We start from the raw sequence: 19,287 nt of genomic DNA, 5'->3' as shown, positions 1-19,287 counted from the left end.
CCTTTTAAATGTGAAATCCCTTGGTTGATCAGCTCTTAACATAGGCTTTGAACCATAAAAGAATGCATCTCTCTTCTAACAGCAAGGGGTTTAGCTAGACATGTGAGTGTGGCACTACAAACAAAACAAAAAGGAAAAAAGAAAACTTAGAAGCAGGCCAGGTAATGAAAAACAGGGAGCTTTACTTTGAGGCCTAGAGTGAGTACAAGGCTGACCTGGGTGATTATGCAGGTTGTGGTGTTTCTTTACTCCTGTGCTGTCAGCACCGGTTACCTAACCTTTCTCCACTACAGCTAAAAGAGCTGATGATTCCATCACCTGTTTTTGCCTCCTTGCCACAGACAGAGACCTGATACCTGCAGGCAGGGGGCAGGATTGGAACAGAGCTTCAGGAAATAGGAATCCGAGGCCACATTCCCTGGTTGGACTTTCTATGACCTTCTGCAGGGCCAGGCATAATGCTTTCTAGTTCCTGTTCTCAGGGCTGCCTGCTCTCCAAAATGTGTTTCTTCTGTGGGCTGAGGCCTTAGAATTTTGCCCTTAATTTTGGATGGGAAGGATCATATATATATATATATATATATATATATATATATATATACCATAGAAAATATGCAGCTGGGCATTTATTAAGAATAATCAAAGGTTAATCATCACACATAAATGATAATGTATTCCTAATTATTGGTGATAGGGAAGCCTGTAGCATAGTGATTGAGAGCATGGACTCTGGAGCTGGACTACTTGGGTTCAAATCTGGTCTGCTGTACTAGCTGTGTGACTCTGGGGGAGTTACTTAACCACACTGAGCTTCAGCTTCCTCCCCACTATAAGATGCAGGTAATAAAAGTGCCTCCCCGGTTGAGTGGTGGTAAGCATAGTGTTAAGTGAGATGACACATGGAAGACACTTAGACCAACGCCCAGCACCACACAGGAAGCACCAGTTACCTCCTGGCTATGGTCTGAGCCCCAAATTCACATGTGGAAATCTAAGCCCCAATGTGGTAGCATTAGGAGGTGGGGACTTTGGGATGTGATTAGGTCATGAGGGGGAAGCCCTCATGAATGGGATTAGTGCTCTTATAAAAGAGGCTCCAGAGAGCTCCCTTGCCCCTTCCACCATGTGAGGAACTATGAACCAGGAAGAGGGCCCTCTTCCTGCTGGCGCCCTGATCTTGGACCTCCAGACCCCAGAACTGTAAGAAATAAACTTCTGTTGTTTATAAGCCACCCAATCAGTGGCATTTTGCTATAGCAGCCCAAACAAGGACTAAAATTTTCCATCTCGTCCTTATTATTATTATTATTATTATTATACAAATTAAGAGGAATGAAGGAAGGGAGGCAAGCCCCTACTCGGGCTGCCAGGGTGCCGGCTCACCCTCTGCCAGCAGCCTCACTCCTTCTCTGTCCTCTATGTGTTGGCACTTAGGAAGAAGTCAGCCATGAGAGAGCACTGGATCCCTGTCGACTAGTGGGAGAGCCAGGACTGCAGCTGGATCATCACAGGCCACAGGGCCAATGCCATTCCAGGAACCCTAAAAGAGCTTCTCAGAGGAGGAGATATTGAACTGGGGGCTGAAGAATGAATAAGGATCTCTGGCAGAGAATGAGGTGGAGGGCAATCCGTGAGGAATAACATGCCTTAGCTACTCTTCCTGCAAAGGAGGAGGGGAGGAAGGAAAGATGACAGGAGAGTCCTGGGGTCTGAGCCAACAGTGGCCAAAAAGCATAAAGAGCTTGTACTCTGAAATCCACTTGTGCTGGAGCAGAAAATAGTTGCATACATGGACTGTCTCCAGGGAGGTAGATCCTACCAGAGGGAAAGAGAAAGTATGAAAAGTGCCTGGACCCAGGGTGAAATCTTTTGAGCACTTGTAGCAGGATGTTTGCTACAAGAAGAGGTGGGCTAGGGGTGGGGGTCTAGAGACGTCTGTCTGGAGACTGCCTCGGTGGGAAGTGGATGGGTTCTGCTGCCACGCAAGCCAGTGGGACAGACACCTGAGAGTCTGGGCTCGCTGAGAGACTGGATGGGGCAGGGTGGCGGAGCGATCACGCGGCCCCGGCACACCACCTCCTTTCTCAGGCTGCCAGGCCTTGGCGTATGTGCCCCCTTTGTATGGGGTGCCTTCCTCTCACTGTCCACCTGACCACTCCCCTTCTCCCATCAGAGCCAGCTCAGTTGTCTTCTCCGTGCCAGCTTGTCACCAGCACCTCCGCGGCACCTGCGCACATACCCATCACAGCACTGCAACTGTCCCTGATGTCGTCCAACACCAAACCTCATTCTGAGCCCCTTGAAGGCAGGATGAACCATCAGAGTCCAACCACTGCCTGGGACAGAGTAAGACTCATAAACGTTTGTTGACAGAACGCATGATAGAATGAATGGGTGAATTCCTTGACACCAGTGGTGTATCGCCTAATTCCTCCACCTGTTCTTAATATCTCCCTCCCCACTGGGAAACGGTGAAGCTCAGTAAGCACTCCTGAGATGAGAAGTGATTGCTTTTATGCATTTTGACTTCTCTTTGCATATAACATATATTTATCATTATGGGATTTGCCAGAGGGGTTTACAGGTATTCACAGTTCTCTAATCTTCCTAGTGTTCAATCCATCAAATATCCAGGGCACAGTGGGAAAATGAAAGCAATCAGCTCAAAAGAGCCCCACTACAAGCCTTGGGCTGTCAAATCTCGAAGGTCAAAACTGGCAGAAGCCGATCGTCTTTTCATTTATTTTTCTTGACGCCCATCAATGAAAGCAATCGTGAGTAAAAGTTGTACCTGCCAGGAAAGGAATTGTCCTTTGTACTTAGTGGCAACCTTCACAGTTGAGGTATACTCTGACAGCTGCTTCCTGAGCCCCAGGGAGAATCACACATCTATCCCTGGGCGTGGGCAGAGGGTGGGGAGAAGTACTTTTTATCTTTTGACTGATTGGAGACTCTTCTCTGATCTCAAGCTGAACTTTTAATTTTCAGAGCTTAGGTTTAAGAAGACTTGCATCACAGAACTATTGTAAACTGATCTGGTGTCCGTTCACCTAACACAGAACACCTTCTATGTGCTAGGTGCCGTGCCAGGCACTGTGAAGAATGAGAAGATGTACAAACCAAGGACTCTAGCTTCAAGGCGCGTGGCCCAGAACTAGATGACCAAATATCAGATGAGCTTTTCCTGACTGGTTGAGAACAGGTCTTAATTTCCCCAGAGCCAGGTGTGCTACAAGGGTTCAACTACAAGGCTTCCTCGGGGAAATAACATGAGATTTTAAAAAGACACAGAAGGTCTGTGTTCCCCTGTGTGTTACCCATGACTATCGACAAATCACTGAACCTCTTTTCAGTGATTCAGTTTACTCATCACTCAGATTCAGTTTACCCATCTGTAAAGTGAGGATAATAATATATACGACACAGATTGCAGTGAAGATGAAATGAGTCGATGGATGTTGATGTATCTGGTACCCTGAACAAGCACTGTGCAGATATTTACCATGAATATTGACAACATAGTGTCTACCTCCTAAGAACAAAAAAGAGTGCTATGGCCCTGCTGTTAACCTGGGAACTAGATGAGAGACAATATACGGCATTCTGAAGAACAAGATGCATGGTAGATGGTGGGTGAATAGTGGATGGATGGATGGATAGATGGATGGATAGATGGGATGGAGACTCCCTCTGACTCTAAAAGGTCAGGCTCCCTCTAGTCCACTATGTATTCTTCTCAGTCTCCATGGCCTTGAAAGCCACAGTCCTTTTGAAGAAAGAATAACAGATGTGTTCTGAGAAGACCAACCAGTGGAGACCAGTCCCATCCATGACCTGGGATACACCCAGCTACCCCAGCTTGGGAGCTGCACAGCAGGCAGGATCAGGCCAGGCTTGGATAGCCTTGTCACTAGGATGTCTACCCATAAGGGAGAGAGAAATGACTCTCCACCCTGCACACAAGTCCATCTCTCCTCTCCAAGCTTTCTTTTTAACTTTTCTCTTTCGTGTTTAGTAAATAGTTATAGAAAGCTACCCGCTTATGTGATCAAGCAAGTCAAACTGAGATATTAGCTGTCATTCTTAATTTTTGATGCACATCAGAATCCTGGTGGCACTTCTAAAAATTCTTATGCTCATGCCCCTTCCCAAGACTAATAAAATCAGAATCAACTGGGGGGGAATTCAGCTGTATGGATTTTGTAAACTGTGTGGTTCTTATTTGTACCCCCAAATCTTGAGACCTACCATTTCGATGGCTTAAAGTCCATGTGCTAGAGAAGACTAGCATTTAATCACTGTTTCAATATTACTACTTAAAGGGGTGAGAAATAGGATACATCCAGGCACAGTCAGTGGGACTGGTACTTTGGAGTGCAACCTAGATTTTTCCGAGGGGCATGAAATTGCTAACCTTGGCCCTTCTTACACCCACTCCCCTACAACCCTGAGCAGCCTGGAGGAAGACTGGCCCAGGAGCCCTAAGAGGGGCAGCTGGGAGGGGTGAGGGGAACACCCACCCTGCATTATCTAATTTAACTTCACAACCGCCCTATGAGGTGGTTCGGTTATTACCATTATACAGATAGGAAAGCTGAGGCTCCCAGAGACTCAGAGACTTGCCCAAGCCCACACTGTGTGTGGGGCCTACCTCTCCGCACACTTAGGACTGGAATCTCACGACCGCCTCTGCTCAGAGAGCTCCCGGCTGCATGACTGTTCCTGTGACGGGGTGTCCGGGAAATATGTCCCTGACAAGCCTAGGTGTGAGTTTTAAGGCTTTTAAAAATCATCTTTAAAGCCTTTGAATGGCTCTCTCTTTTTAGTGTAAATCACCCGGACATTAAAGCTCTTATTGTACATTTATTAGTGTGTTATTCAGACCAAGGGGAAAAGGGAAAAGCTGACACTACGAATGACTTTGAAAGTGAGAAGAAGCTGGGCCTGAAATTAAAGCATTGTGACACTGCCACTCAAGGGCATCAATTTCCATAAATGATCACCTGCCCTGCGTCATCAATTCCAATAAATGATCAAATGCCCTGCGTCATCTTTCCACGTTACCCTACCCTGAGCCTGTCCCTCACTCAGCCTGCTGAGACCAACCGGTCTGTTTATAGGAAAATCCAGGTTCTGTACATTAGCGGTGGAAGGTCTCTGTGGGTCAGTAGTGGGTAACTGTCCTGTGTGCCAGACTGGGGGGCCCATACATAGAGCAGAGTCTAGCATTTCCTGCTCTTCCATCCTGAGTGGCAACCTGAGGTGGCGTGTTGGCGTTGCAGGATGGAGGAAGGGGCGGGGGCACTGGAATCTCCACCTCAGGAGGTAAGAAGCTGAGGTGGGGAAGAGCTGTGGTTGTTCTACTACCACACTGCAAATTAGCGGTGGAGCCCCGACCGACAGCACACTTCCTGACGCCCACGAATCAATATCGCTTTGGGTTAAATTCCTTCGGCAGGTCTCCCATTAGGATTGTTCCTGGTTTTAAAGCTGGACTCTTTGGTCAGAACTGACTGGTTTAAATAAACATGGCAGCTGTGTGGGTACACAGCACGGACATGGGTTTTTCTTCACCTGGGCAGGGGGCTGCAGTTTTTAGTCCAAGGGCAATGAATTTGAGAATTTCTTAATGCAACTATTCAGCTGGGAGACAGACAAAAGAGAGCACAGGAGAACTCGGCTCTGGGGTCCAACATGGGCGTGAGTCCTGGCTTTGTCAGGAGCCTGCACTTTGACCTTCATCATACCTCATCAGGCCTCTAGGCCTGGCTTCCCACATCAGGAAATCAACGGGACAGATGGAACTCAAGTCTCCTTTGAGTGTAGGGGTTAAGCTCCCACAGAAAGGTGAAGCTTCATGCCATGAAGAATCTTGTTTCTCTGCTACCCACTGGAATGAGCCTTGTTTGTGCTGTGAAAAGGCCCGGACCGCTTATCTTGGCTCAAGCCCGGGTATCACCAAATCCTTTAGGTTTAAAACATCTTTTCAAGATTTAGTAATTCAGGGCTTCCCTGGTGGCGCAGTGGTTGAGAGTCCGCCTGCCGATGCAGGGGACACAGGTTTGTGCCCCGGTCCGTGAAGATCCCACATGCCGCAGAGCGGCTGGGCCCATGAGCCATGGCCGCTGAGCCTGCGCGTCCGGAGCCTGTGCTCCGCAACGGGGGAGGCCACAACAGTGAGAGGCCCGCGTACCACAAAAAAAAAAAAAAAAAATTAGTAATTCAAAAGATTGGCAACTTCTATCCCCTCAGTGTCCAATTCTTCCCACTACACGCTGTGTAGTTCTGGTCACACATAATAAAGTCCCCAGACACCCAAGGCTGCAGGAGAAACTGTGTGCGTGAAGAGGAAGGAAGACTCGGGACGATGTCCTGGAAGGAGGCCTGGAGAGTCGCTCTTACAGCCTGAGACACCGCCAGCCCTTGTGCTTGTGTTCTTGGGTCCAGGAAGGCGCCAGTTTCACACTGCCAACTGCTGCCGACTGCTCTTTCAGCTGAAAGGCAGGGACGTGCTGGAGGCAGAAGCAGCAGCTGGGCTGCCTGTGCTGGCTTTGCTGGCCAGTGACCTTAGCTCAGCCTCTTAAAATTTCTGGGCCCTAATTTAAAAACATCTGCATAAGCAGATTTTTTACTTGTTTCTCCCTTACTGGACTGGATGCTCCTTGAAGGCCGTGCCTGTCATCTCCGGCTGTGTATTCCTAGCACCTATTACACGGTGGCGCTCCATCCATGGGAGTTAAATGAATTATGAGTGAGAAGGATCTAGCATGTATTAAGTATCTACTACAGTTGGGTACAATGTGAGCCATCTTCCTCATGCCGTTTCACGACTCATCATATTAAATAGGTATTATTATATTCATTCAATTCATGGAACTTCGTGGCCTCTAATTCAGAGTTAAGATATCCTCTGCCTGCTGGATTCTGTGGCCAGCGGGGCTGGCTGTCTGACAGCCCATTTCTCTGCTTCCTTGCTTCTGTGGCCGCTCTGGCCAGGCAGATGAGCAGGCCAGGCACGCGTCGTCGGCTGTCCCCTGGGAGGGCCCGGGCCGAGCCAGGCTGCCTTGGCAGACTCAGGCGCTCGCGCTCTGAATCATTTAGATGTCATGCACGCTGCTGCGGCCTTCCAGGCAATGAGGAGGGGCTTCCCCAGCAGCCTCCCCCAGTCTCCCATGCCTCCACGCAGGCTGCTGCACCGAGTGCTCACGACTTAGTGGTTTCCTGGGGACTTGGTGGCCTCTGACTTGTCTTTCCTCTGAGTCAGGCTCTCCCCAGCTGACTTTGCTGTGACAACATCCTTCCTCACCACTACAAATGCCGAATGTTGTTCTCCCAGTAGCGGTCCCCGAACCACCATGTTCTGCTCTGAGAGGAAGCCATCTGTAGTCATCACTCTTATCACCGCCAAGATTTCACCACGTCCCCCTGACCACAGTGATCACTGGGCTGCTGGGGTCATCTCTGATATTAAAGAGAATGAGCTTCCAGCGGGGCAAACTGCCAAGGACCTCAAAACCAACAGATTCTTGAGTCTGACACTGACTCCATAATCAGAGAGCAGACGAGTCTCAATCCTTTGTGATCCCCAATTGTAAGCAGAGCAGAGCAGAGCAGATGAGGGTATTAAGTAATGGCCTCTTACATTTGTATCCTGCTCAGAGTGTGCAAAGCCCTTCACATCCTTAATTGCACTGACCCCACATGACCCCACATGACCCCATGTGACCATGTGAGCTGGGCCAGCATCATCATCCCCACTTTACAGATGGGGAAACCAAGGCTTAGGTGGGGATGGAATTTGCCTCAGGTCATAGAGCTCATTCATGGAATATCCTTTCATGAACCATCAAAGGCTGGCCTTCTGTATCCCTATCACCTCTATGGTCCTAACAAATACAAAATACCCAATAAATGATTGTTCATTGAACTGACGATTGAATAGTGAAATAGGACTTAAATTTAGGGCTTTGATTCAAGGGCATAATAATTTTTCCACTGCACTACTGTGGTCCAATTGAGCTCTTCCAGCAATGGGTAAAAACAGTCTGAAGTCAGGCTGGTTAGGTTCAGACCCCCTCCTCCCTGTCTAGCCAGTGACCTTGGGCAAGTTATTTGGCTTCACTGAATTTCTTCATCTGTGAAATGGAAGATAATACCAGTACCTGCTTCATTGTGTTGTTGAGTATTAAATAAGAAAAGGCGTGTAAAGTGCACAGCAGTGATTGGCTGGCACATCTAGGAAGTGTGTAATTAGTGTTAACAATAGTTATTACTATTGTAAGAGTAATAACAATTACTATTGTTATAGGGTATTATTGTTATAGGGTAGGGATGGGCCTTATGTGTCTGTGAAACCCAGTACCTGGTACAGTGGCTGGCACATACACATGAGTGTAGGGCTCAAGACACTTGCCTCCCAACACTGACACTCATCACGTGACAGGGAGCAAGTCCCTTACCTCTCCTGGCCTTAGTTCCCACACCTGTGAACTGACACGGTTGAACCGGGTAAATCCCAGGGCTCCACCCCGCTCTAAAATGCTCTATTTATTTCAGTGGTCTCAGTGGGGCAATTTTGCTCCCCAGGAAACATCTGGCAATGTCTGAAACATTTTTGTTGTCACAACCAGGGGAGGTGCTACTGGCGTCTAGTGGGTAGAGGCCTGGGAAGCCGAGGACCATGCTCAGTGCAGTGCCCACAAAAAGAATTGTCCGGCACTAGACGTCAATAGTACCGAGGCTGAGCAACTCGGATCCAGGCCGACATGAATAGCCAGAGCTCTCTGAGTTGCTGGACAAGTGCCTGTGACCTGCAGCTTGCCAGGCCCAGCAGCAGATCTCCTCCACGCAGCAAAGCAGTCTACGGGTCGCCCCTTCAGCTGCGCCCTTGCGCCCTCATCTTGTTAGTGGGGAGGCTATAGCTCAGGCATCTTTAACTTAAACTGGACTCACTCTTGGCCCGGCCAGGGAGAGGGGAGAACATCTTGGCACAAGACACACGGAGCCTGGCCTGAGGCAAAGCCCCTGAAGATGTAGGGACAGCCCCAGCAAAGCCATCAGGTCAATGGGCTTGCCCAGCACCCCTGCTCTCTTACTCCTGCCTCAGCTCCCACCCTCCAGGGGGCAGACCGATCCTGGTGACGGAAGAGTCAAGCTGGGAAGAAAATGCATTGGCCAGCAGGGTGGACACGGAGACTGGCGGCCAGGGCAGCCTCAGGGGACGCTCACGGCCTCCTGCACCACGCAGTCTTGGTCTCCTTGTTCTCAACACATGAGGAGGAAAGGCTGCCATCACATGCTCCCTGGCTCTTCAAAGAATCTAGATCAGCTCTTTTTGCAAGGTTCCTTCATCTTCCATTTCCTCTTTCCCAACCCGATCCTTTACCCCCTGAATACCTGCTGAGAGGCTATGGGTTTCCCAAAAACAGCCTGAATGAGGAAAGGGGAGACCTGGGGTCCAGTTAAGGCAACTATAAATAGGCTGCCTACCTCTGCTCTCTGCCTCAGTTTTCCTGTTTGTTAATGGGAACTCAGCTGGTAGTTATGAGCACAGGAAGATAAAGAGGGGAAAGCTCTTAGCAAGCCCCCGTGGCCCGTCACACCGAGGCGCTATCGTTTTCCTGAGGATGCTAGACAGGGACCAGGCCCTGCTACTTAGGAAGTGCTGAAATCCTGCAGCACTTGTCCTCTCACACACATGCTCATTCTCAGCCTGCATTTCAGGGAGACCCCAAACTCCATGTCCACCTGCAACATCAATGTCTCCCTACCCTCTACCTAGCACCTCAACAGATTGATTTCTTGAAGTCCCAGCAGCCCCAGGAAGAATTCTCTGGTTTCTGCCAGGCTTGGTGGGGCAGGAATGTTGAGCAGAAGTCAAAACAAACAGCTCATGGGGCTGGGCAAACACATACAGGATGGCACTGCAGCCGAGGCCACCGCCATCCCCACCCATGGATGGGAGACCTTGCCATCTGGGGCTTCTCACAAGAAAAGGAGGCTATGCTGGAGGAAGCCTTGGCCATCAGAAGACGGCTCATCCCTAATAGTGGGCAGCTCACACACCTGACATTCCTGATTTCTGGTGAACAGACACAATTGGTGGCTGGGTCCCTCCCAGCCAGTCCAACGAGACATTTCAGAGGCAAGAAGATAGATATGAGTTTAGGTATGAGGAGAACACCTTTTCTGAAGCCAAGATTTCATTCCTGCTGGGATTGTAGCAGCTTGTAGTTCTTTGAAACACAAATAAATACAGATGGGCCAGTAGCAGGGGAGTGGGGTGGAGACTTTCAAGAAATGAGCAAGGAGGCCATATAGCTTCATGGGAATTGCAGTAGGCAGGATCTCCCCACTGACCCAGCACACCATGGAGATGGGGAACATCATTGCTCAGATGGAGCCTTTCTGAAACGTATTTTCTTAGAAGGAAAAATTTGAGGTCTTTCTCTAGCAAACGCGCCACAAAGAAGGATCTCGCACTCTTGTTGATTATCGGAGCAGGGACCCCTCAAAACTGAAGTCTTATGGAATGAGAAAAAAGGCAGGCACAGAGGTTCCCTTGTTCAGGTTTGCTTTCCAGCGTCACTACTTCTAGAGGCCTGATGGGTCCCTGAGGAAGCATGTGAGTGTGTCCAGGAGGCTTAAGTTCACTGACACGGGTATTGGGTATGACTTCAATGTTGAGCAAGCCTTAGAGGTTCTAGAACAGATCATGTTCCTCTCCTGAACTGATACCGTGCGGCATCCCTGACCTATTCTGCTGTGGTGTCCCACACTGCTGTAGGACCTGCTTGGGCAGCCACAATTGTTTGCTCTTTCCCTTCCCGCCAGATTTCTTCTGGTAAAACCCAGTTTCCAGCATATTCAATTACTTTCATATTGGCCTTTCAACACTCCCCTTGGCTGTTTTCTTCTTGGCCCCATCTGGACTTTGGGAAATGAATATCTTTAATAGCCACTCATTAAATGTCCACTCTGCCAGCTGGTCCTCTGGCCTCTGGAAGGACCGTCAGCCTGGGCAGCCAGAGGACCCCACAGATCAGTGCCCAAGACACCATGCAGGGAATATTAGCAGTAATGGCTCCATCTGGACCCTACTACCCATTAAAGGATGATTGTGAGTTTTAAATAGATGTCAATTAAGTAGATGTCAAATTTCCAGGGTGTTCTGGAAATTTGTAGCCCAAAGCCAAATCTCCATTTACATAATGGGTTTCGGACACGGGGAAGGACTTACCCATGCTTTCCTGGAGTGGGTACCAGGGGGATCTCTCTTCCAGCCTCACTGTGGGGCAGCAGCCGGGCGACGTACCTCCCGGAGGGCTGCAGGTGCCTGTGCACCGAGACGGCCAGCCTGCAGTGCTCACTGCTGCTTCTCACCCATGGACTCAAGATGCTGTGCCTGGAGTTCATCGAGGTGTTGAGGAGGAGGAAGGCGCCTGCCAAGAGACAGGGAAGGTGACTCTGCAGCGTGTCCAGAAGGGAGGACCAGCATAAGCTCTGTGGCGGGATTTAGAGACCAATGGCGTCAGAGTCAGCGATGCTGGAGGCCTTTCTTGCCTTCCTTACACACACCTGGCCCTCTTCCCCCTCTCTTAGGTTGTCTCTGTAAAAAGCAAAGCCTGAGGCAAGAGGATGGTGACCTGGGACTCGGGCTTTATCATCAGGCAGATCAAGGTTCTCACCTCAGCGCCCCTACTTACTAGCTCTATGTTCTTGAGACTCAGGTCCCTCATCTGTAAAATGGGAATGAAAACGTCTACTTCAGTGGTTGTGAGGATTATGTGAGGTAAGCATGGAGAGCACATTACACAGTTTCAGGTAGAGAGGAAGCACCTTTATAAAATAATCAATTATTTGATTTCGACTGTCTTCTAAGTTAGAGATGACACTCACAGATTCTTTCCCAGCCAGTAGGCACAATTAACAAAGTCCCATAAGAAGCAGAAGACGAGGACAGATTATTTAATCCCCAAAGAGTGATGAGAGTCAGAAACTCAACCCAGTGCTAAGATGTTCTTGGTGGAGGAGGGCAGCCTAAAGAGAGTCCCTCCCTCCGTACACGTTCCCAGAGTGGAGGCAGGACATCAGTTCCATCTTATAAACATCCACGTAGCGTATCTCCACACCTCACAAACCAGGACACTCCGGGGTATCTCAGGCCACGCTATGGGTCACAGTTTAAATCAGAGCTGACCTGAGTTCTCCATATCACACTCAAGCCAACTTCGGACTCAACTGACATCTGCTGGACAATTCAGAGTTTCCCAGGAATGTATGGGTTGGCTCTAGGCTTCCCAAATAGTTACGACCAGTTCAAGGTTTTCTCTGAGAGGTGGGTGGCTTATTTGGGTCACTTATTATGTAGCTAAGATCATGGCTCCCACTCCTTTGCTTTCTAGCTAAGTGATCTTGGGCAAAGCATTAACTTTCTCTGGTTTCGGTTTCCTCATTTATAAAATGGGGTGGGAAGGGTTGGCTGAAGTCAATCATCTCTTAAGATTCATTTCAGCTCCTGAGTCTATGAATCATATGCATTTGCAACTGGTCTCCATGAAGACAGCCCTACAAATCCCTCCTGGTGCCATGCCTGTAGAGTTTCCCTCTGGGGCAGGCCAACCCTAACTCCAGCAGCACAGTCCAAGAGACCTAAAAGCACCTTGTATGCACGGGTATTACTGTCGGCATAAAAGCAGGGCACCATTTTATGTTCCCGGTATTCCTTCTGGTGCATTAATTTTACTTGCTACACTCTGCACTGAAGTTTTGGACCTTTAGATGCTGCTCTTTTTGCAGTGAAAGCCTAGTCCCACAAGACCCCCAACTCCTGTAGAAACCAGCTAACAAGTGCTCAGCCTTCTTTAATCACCCCCCAGTGCTTTGAATTAGTCTCCTTCTGCAGATAACCCAATTTACCGAGTAGGCAAAGGGAACTAGCAGCCTACAATAAAGAATGATGCAGATGAAGGAAGGGGATTCTTACCAGAAGCAAAGCATTTCCAAGCACACATATTGTGTCAGGAATTTGGAGAGGTGCAATGTTCTAGAAGTAAATAAATGTGACTTCTAATTACAATCAGGATGAGGTCAGCACAAGACTGTTTCTGAGTTGAATCAGGGACTTGGGTCAGTACTGGAAACTGAACCCTCTGTAATTACTGGGAAGTTTCAGCATGGCCTATGGGCCTTTGAAAAGTGCTCTACAACCCTCAGTAAATAATCTATATTATTATCCTGTTTTACCATGGGGGAGACATTCTTGTCACAGGCACAGAGGTAAAAGAAAGGAATTAGAATTAAAGACTCAGAATTAGAAAGGACTTTAAATAGTGAAAGCTATGTGGGATTATTAATAGATGAAAATAGGAAATGGGACCAGAAGGAATTGGAGGTACTTTTAAATGTTTTCCTCCTCCTCTATCCCAGTTCTGCCTTGAAAACATAGAAGTTATATAAACATATTCAAACAAAGTAAATTAAACAAATGCATATTAACAAATTCAGTGTTTTAGGTAGGAATATGATTCATTTAAACTTATGGGCCTTTCCAAAATTTGTTTCTAATAAGGTAAACTATTGTTTCTGATACTGTTTAGATTGGGGTTGCCTTTAGTTCCTTTTTAAAAAGTGCTCCTAAATAATTCTATCCTCACAGGGATCATCCTTTGATATGAAACTGTTTTTATAAATAATAAGAGGCTACACCAATGATGTTGAAGTTCTTGGTTATCTACTCCTCATCCAATTCACTATTCTTTCTTGCCAAGTGGGGTACTGTAAGTCTGATTAAATGTTCATGTCTCAAGCCTTCATTTCAGTTAGCAGTGAACTTGGCTTTGAACAAGGAGTTCTGTAAGCAGAGATCCACTGGCCGTGTCTTGGGAAGAGTTTCCTTTCTTTACAGAAGGGATGGTGTCACTCCCACCACTATTTCCTTCTTGCTGCCTTGAATGAGGTTGTGACAGTTAATATGTAGCAACCACCTTGTGACTATATGGAAAAAGTTAATACATTTACAAACCCTGACAATGTACAACTGCTGAGCCCGGGCTAGAAACTGTCTTTTTCTATGATTTATTACAAACTAAAATAGCAACTTTCTACTTGTTTCAACTATCACGTCAAGTCTTGTTGCTATCAGCCAATTCTAACTACTTTATATGAGTTTATATAAAGTTCTCATTTGTGGATATTAAAGTTATAATTTTGAAAAAAAAAAAAAGGACTTTAAGATTATCTAATATAATGTCTTCTCTTTTCTAGAGAAGCAGACTGGAGATCAGAATGAGGAAATGACTTGCCCAGTCTTAATTTGAAAGTCCAGAGACCGACCAGACTCCAGGTCTCTGGACTCCTAACCAGTGTTCTTTCCCTTGTATCTTTCTCATTGTCCCACTGTATTCTTTATCCTAAAATATGACCAGGGTGCCTTGCGGGCAAGTTGTATATCTCAGGAGCCCAGACGGATGGGAAGGGAGAAAGGCGGGCAGATGGGTACTGGACCAAATCCATTTGTTCACTGGATTCCTTACTCCTTTCTGCCCTCAAATTTCATTTATTGGATGCCTGCTTTGAGCAAACATCCAACCACTGGCTCTGCCCTGGGGACACAGACATGAGCCAGCCAGTTCTGGCTTTCAAGGAACTCGAGGTCCCGTAGGGGTGATGACATGTCTGCACTAATTTTAATCAAAAGTAGAGGTTATAGAGTCATAAGACACACAAGACATAAAGCACTTTGGGAGGCTCCATGAAAGAGACATTAGGTTCAGCTGGGAAGACTCATAAAGAAGATGACCTTTGACCTAGGTCTTAAAGGGAGAGAAAAACAAGGATACTGGCAGAAACAGCTGTGCAAGAGTTGAGAGGAAGAGGAGTGAAGGCAGAAATGTAGAAAAGGTGTAGTGGCGTTTGGCTGCCGAGTGGCACACGTGACGAGAAGGCTGAGAAATGAGGAAGGGCAGTGAGTGTGGACCAGACCACAGAGAACACTTCATTCCCAGCTAAAGATGTCCACCTTTACTTTGTGGATAACAGGGAGCCAGAAGCGGTTTTTGAGCAGGACGGGGACATCATCAGGGTGGTGCTTCAGGAAGACGAATTTGGTATGGTGGGGGGCAGGAGGGATCAAAACTGACCCAACCTCATCCTCTACCACCAGTTCACACTAGGCAAGGACGAGACTACATGCAAATGTGATGTGTTTCGTATGTTACCTCTGTAAGCAAAGGTGCTATGTTAGGGCAGACTTTGGGACTCTACCGGGGCTTCTAACACTAGGCTAGCGTATATCTTTTCAGAGCAAGTGAGAGCCCTGGAAGCATCTCTGGGGGCACAGTCTTGCTGCAGACACATTGGGGGTGCATTCCGGGGTTAGGATGAAGCCACACATGCCACATATTAGGGAGCAACAATTGTGTCTTGGTCTGAGACCCTACTCTGGTATTTTTAGTTGGTGGAAAGTTGGATTGAAACCAGTTTTCTGAGCTACTAAAAGAAAGAGTGTGGGCAAAATAAAGGAGGTGCTTCCCTTTTTCTCAGAAAGATAACATGCAAGTGTGCTTGTGTGTGCGTGTGTGCACGAACGCGCACACACACACGCACCCCTGCGAAACTCAAGTTCCCAGCAGGAGCAAATGAAGCTGAAGTTGCTGGGGCTTTGGGGCTTCTCCTGTACCACCGTTCCTCCCTCCTGGGTGTGGAAACACATTTGAATTCTTTCCTGTGATTCAGTACCTCAATAATGAGACTCTTTCAAAGTTGACTGGAAGATGGATTACTTTTCCAGTTCTAATATGTGAGATAATGTTTATATGAATTTTATTTTGTGCAACTGGACTATCAACAAGGGACTGAGCTTAAAATATTTTCACTCTCAATGAAACTCCATAGTTGAGAGCTCTCTCTTCATCAGCAGCTTTCCTCTACCTCCAAAAAATAAAACAAAAGGAAAAAATACATTTCGTAAGCTCCTTGGGATATTGTCAGTATAAATCTTTTAAAGTCAGTGAGAATTTCTCTCTCCTCTTTCCCTGTTTCCTGTTTAGTTTGCTCAGAATAGCTTGGGGCTATGGGAAGGCTCCTGGGGTCCCTTCTAACTAAGAAGGATGGCCTGGCATCTCACAGATCTTCCCCCAGTGTGGGCCATGGAGGGGTGGAGAGGCAGATCAAAGAGCCCTGCTTACACGGTGCCACGATCATGGATTCCTTATTATTGGATTGTGTTGATGTGTTCAATGATTAAATATGAAGTGGTTATTATTTTTATCTCTGGTCACCGGCATAGGGATGTGTTGCTCTTATCCCAGCCAGCAGGGCTCAAATTATGAGCCAGAAACCAAGGGGCATGAATATTGAGATCAGACAGACTCTTTCATATTCAGGCTCTATCTCTATCCAGTTCTAGGCTTCAGACGAATCATTTAAACTCTTTAAGCCTTAGTTTGCTCAGATTTAATATGGGTAGTGCCTCCCTCATATGGCTGTTGTGGAGATTAAATTAAACTACATGCATGGAGTGGCCAGTTCAGTGCCTGGCCCTTAGTAGGTATGTGAGGAATGTTGATTTCCAGCTTTGAGGGGTGTCTCAGTCTGGAGCTCCTTTTATCTATCACTAAACTTGGAATCAGAAGGACTGAGTTTGAGCCCTAGCTCTGCCACTACCAAGGTTCCTTTGTCTGTAAAATGAAAAGGTTGGATAGAGTCTCTCTAAGGACACTTAGAGCTCCAAACTGTCAGTAACTCTCTCTGCCTGCCTAGAATATTATTAATCTAAAGGAAACATGTCAAATCTCCAAGCTCCTAAGTCCTAAAGACTTTTCCTAATTCACCTCTCTGAGGCTTCTATGCCAACAGTTTCAATCAGTTGGCCAAATATTCTGTAAACTGTGATTCCCTGCCCTGACTCCTCTCTTCCAATTCACATGAATGCATCCCTGGGAAGGGCTCCTGTCCTAGCATCATTTGTTTCTGTAGATGCTGATGCTATAAGGCTGGTACCACCTCTAAATGTCTCGTATTTAACACAATGCTTGCCATATGGCAGGCACTCAATGACTTTAAAAATGAAAGTAATTTATACATATGGTGAGGAGTTAAATAGTTCAGAGTAGCTCACAATAATAATTAAAAAAAAAAAAACTATCCCCAAATGCTGCTCCTCTCACCAAGTCCCAAAAATATTTTTAAGGATTTCTAATTTCTTTTGGCAGCTGCCTTCATGATTCTAGATATTATGATCACAGAGTTATTTGTTGGTGCAACAATTTTGGCTCCTTAACACTGATGGTACAGTAAAAAAAAATGATACTATCCCCCTTCGAATTCTTTATTTTTTTAATCCCCGTTTACTTTTTTTATTACTTTCCTTTTTAACTCTTCATGGCAAATGTATCACTTGTTCCATCAGCTTTAGACAGCATCACCTGACTCTCCTCCCTGGAAGATGATGCTATTAGTCTTCCTGCTCTTCTGCATTTTTCCACGTCCACCTCCCAAGGCAGCTATGTTTTCCTCTATATTGTCAAGGTTGTGTAAGAATGATTAATTCTTGTGTTTTGTTTATAGGTTGATGCTAAATGTTGAAAATCAATAAACAGAGCTTTTATACTGAAAACTATATATATATATTTTCACTACAGTGACCAATGGTTATACTTATAAACGTCTTTATAGGTCCAGTAATGCATCCCACTCCACAGAGAATGTTTCTAACATCAAGAGTAAATGAATATTCATTCTCTCTCCTCTGTCTTACATTGTCACTTGTCAAAATTGTGGCACGTTATAATTTGCCTTATATTTATTTGAATCAGGAATCTCTTGTGCACTTTGTTTTTTCAGAAATTTCTAATTGTTTTTCTCTTTTATTTATTTTCTATTTGCCTTTTGCACCATATCTCTAGCACTTCTACACATTCCTTGAAAAATCTCTCCCTTCTTGAAGACGTTGACACCCTGTTTTTAATTTGTACCAGTTGCTTTCCGGGCCTCCAGTACAGCTATTATTCTGGAATTCATTTTCACTAGAGCTCTTCCATTAGTCCCACCATCCTCAGGAAATTTCCTCAGGGGAAAGCTTCTTGGCGAATCTTTGAATATCTGCAATATTTTTATTTTGTTTTCATACTTGGTTAATAGATTTTCTGGCTATAGTTTATAGATCAGAAATTTTGCTTCAGAAATTTGAAGGCCTAGCTTTAGTGCTGTCTAGCATCTGTGTGACTGAGGTGAAGTCTGAGGCTGGTTTTACTGTTAATTTCTTTGTAGTCAGCCTGCTTTCCCCCCGCCCCCTTTGGAAGCCTTCAGGATCTTTCTTTAGGAGGTGCTGAAATTTCAATACAATGGATCTAGGAATGGATCTCTGTAAAAATTCTGCGGTAGCATTTGGTGGGCTCTTTCAATCAGAAAACACATTTCTTTCATCTCTGATAAATTTGTTTTATTATTTCTCTGATATTTTCATTTCCCTCTTCTCAGTCTTAAATCTTTCTGAAGAGATTTATCCCTCAAGTTAACTTCTATTACCTAATTTATCTTTGTTTCCTCTGGAGTCAATTTTTTTTGTTGCTATTTCTTTTTCATGTTTCTGGGCTATCATATGTAGGGTGGTCCTGGATCAGCCCCTCATATAGAAACAGGAGAAACGAGGAGCACAGATAGAAACTTCTCTGCACACAGTCAGTGCTTGCTCTCCATGTCAGAATTGGCCTGATGGCTGGTGGGGAGCCGGCCATCCTGCAGTGCCCGGTCCCCAACTCCAGCATCATGGACTAGTCACGCTCTGCATGAACCATGAACACGCCCACTAGCAGCCCTAGTTCTCCCAAGTCCACTTGAATGTTTAGAGAAGAGCCCCCTGTTTCTCTCCCTCATGGTTAAGCACCCTGCTATGTTTTCATCTGGGAAAATGGGGTTAAAAGGCGGCAGAGACAATATGGGTTAACCACACCACAGAGGAATCTCATTCTTCCTCCTGACTCTCATCTTTACTTCAGAGGATCCCTTATCAGTACTCATGGTGCCTCCCAGCAGATGGGCTCCCTCCTCTGCTCTAAAGGGAGCATTTTCTCAGCTTTGGTCACTTTATTTCCTCCATCAACAGCTTCCATCTCCTCTTTGTGCTCTAGAATTCACTCATGGTTCCCTTCCTGCTCTGTTTGCTATTCAGGATTTATTCCTCTGTTGAATCCCTTATTATTGCTTTAGTGGGACTGCAGGAGAGAAGACAAATGTGTGCTCAGTCCACCACCCTGAACCATAAGGCTCTTAATCATTTTCTTTGCC

General features: G+C 46.4%; 1 protein-coding gene across 1 annotated transcript in view; it reads right to left on the bottom strand.

The window, feature by feature from the left end:
- LOC109551098 (ALK tyrosine kinase receptor-like) overlaps positions 1-19,287 on the bottom strand; it is a 696,955-nt gene that overhangs the window by 197,383 nt on the left and 480,285 nt on the right. The window contains exon 5 of the mRNA XM_019942470.2: positions 11,240-11,441. Coding sequence (XP_019798029.2) covers positions 11,240-11,441 — 202 coding nt within the window. The remainder of the gene's footprint in view (positions 1-11,239; positions 11,442-19,287) is intronic.

The sequence above is a fragment of the Tursiops truncatus genome, chromosome 14, assembly GCF_011762595.2.
Source record: "Tursiops truncatus isolate mTurTru1 chromosome 14, mTurTru1.mat.Y, whole genome shotgun sequence".
Classification (NCBI taxonomy): domain Eukaryota; kingdom Metazoa; phylum Chordata; class Mammalia; order Artiodactyla; family Delphinidae; genus Tursiops; species Tursiops truncatus.
The sequence above is the reverse complement of the archived record's forward strand: the minus strand, read 5'-3'. Positions and strand labels throughout refer to the sequence as shown.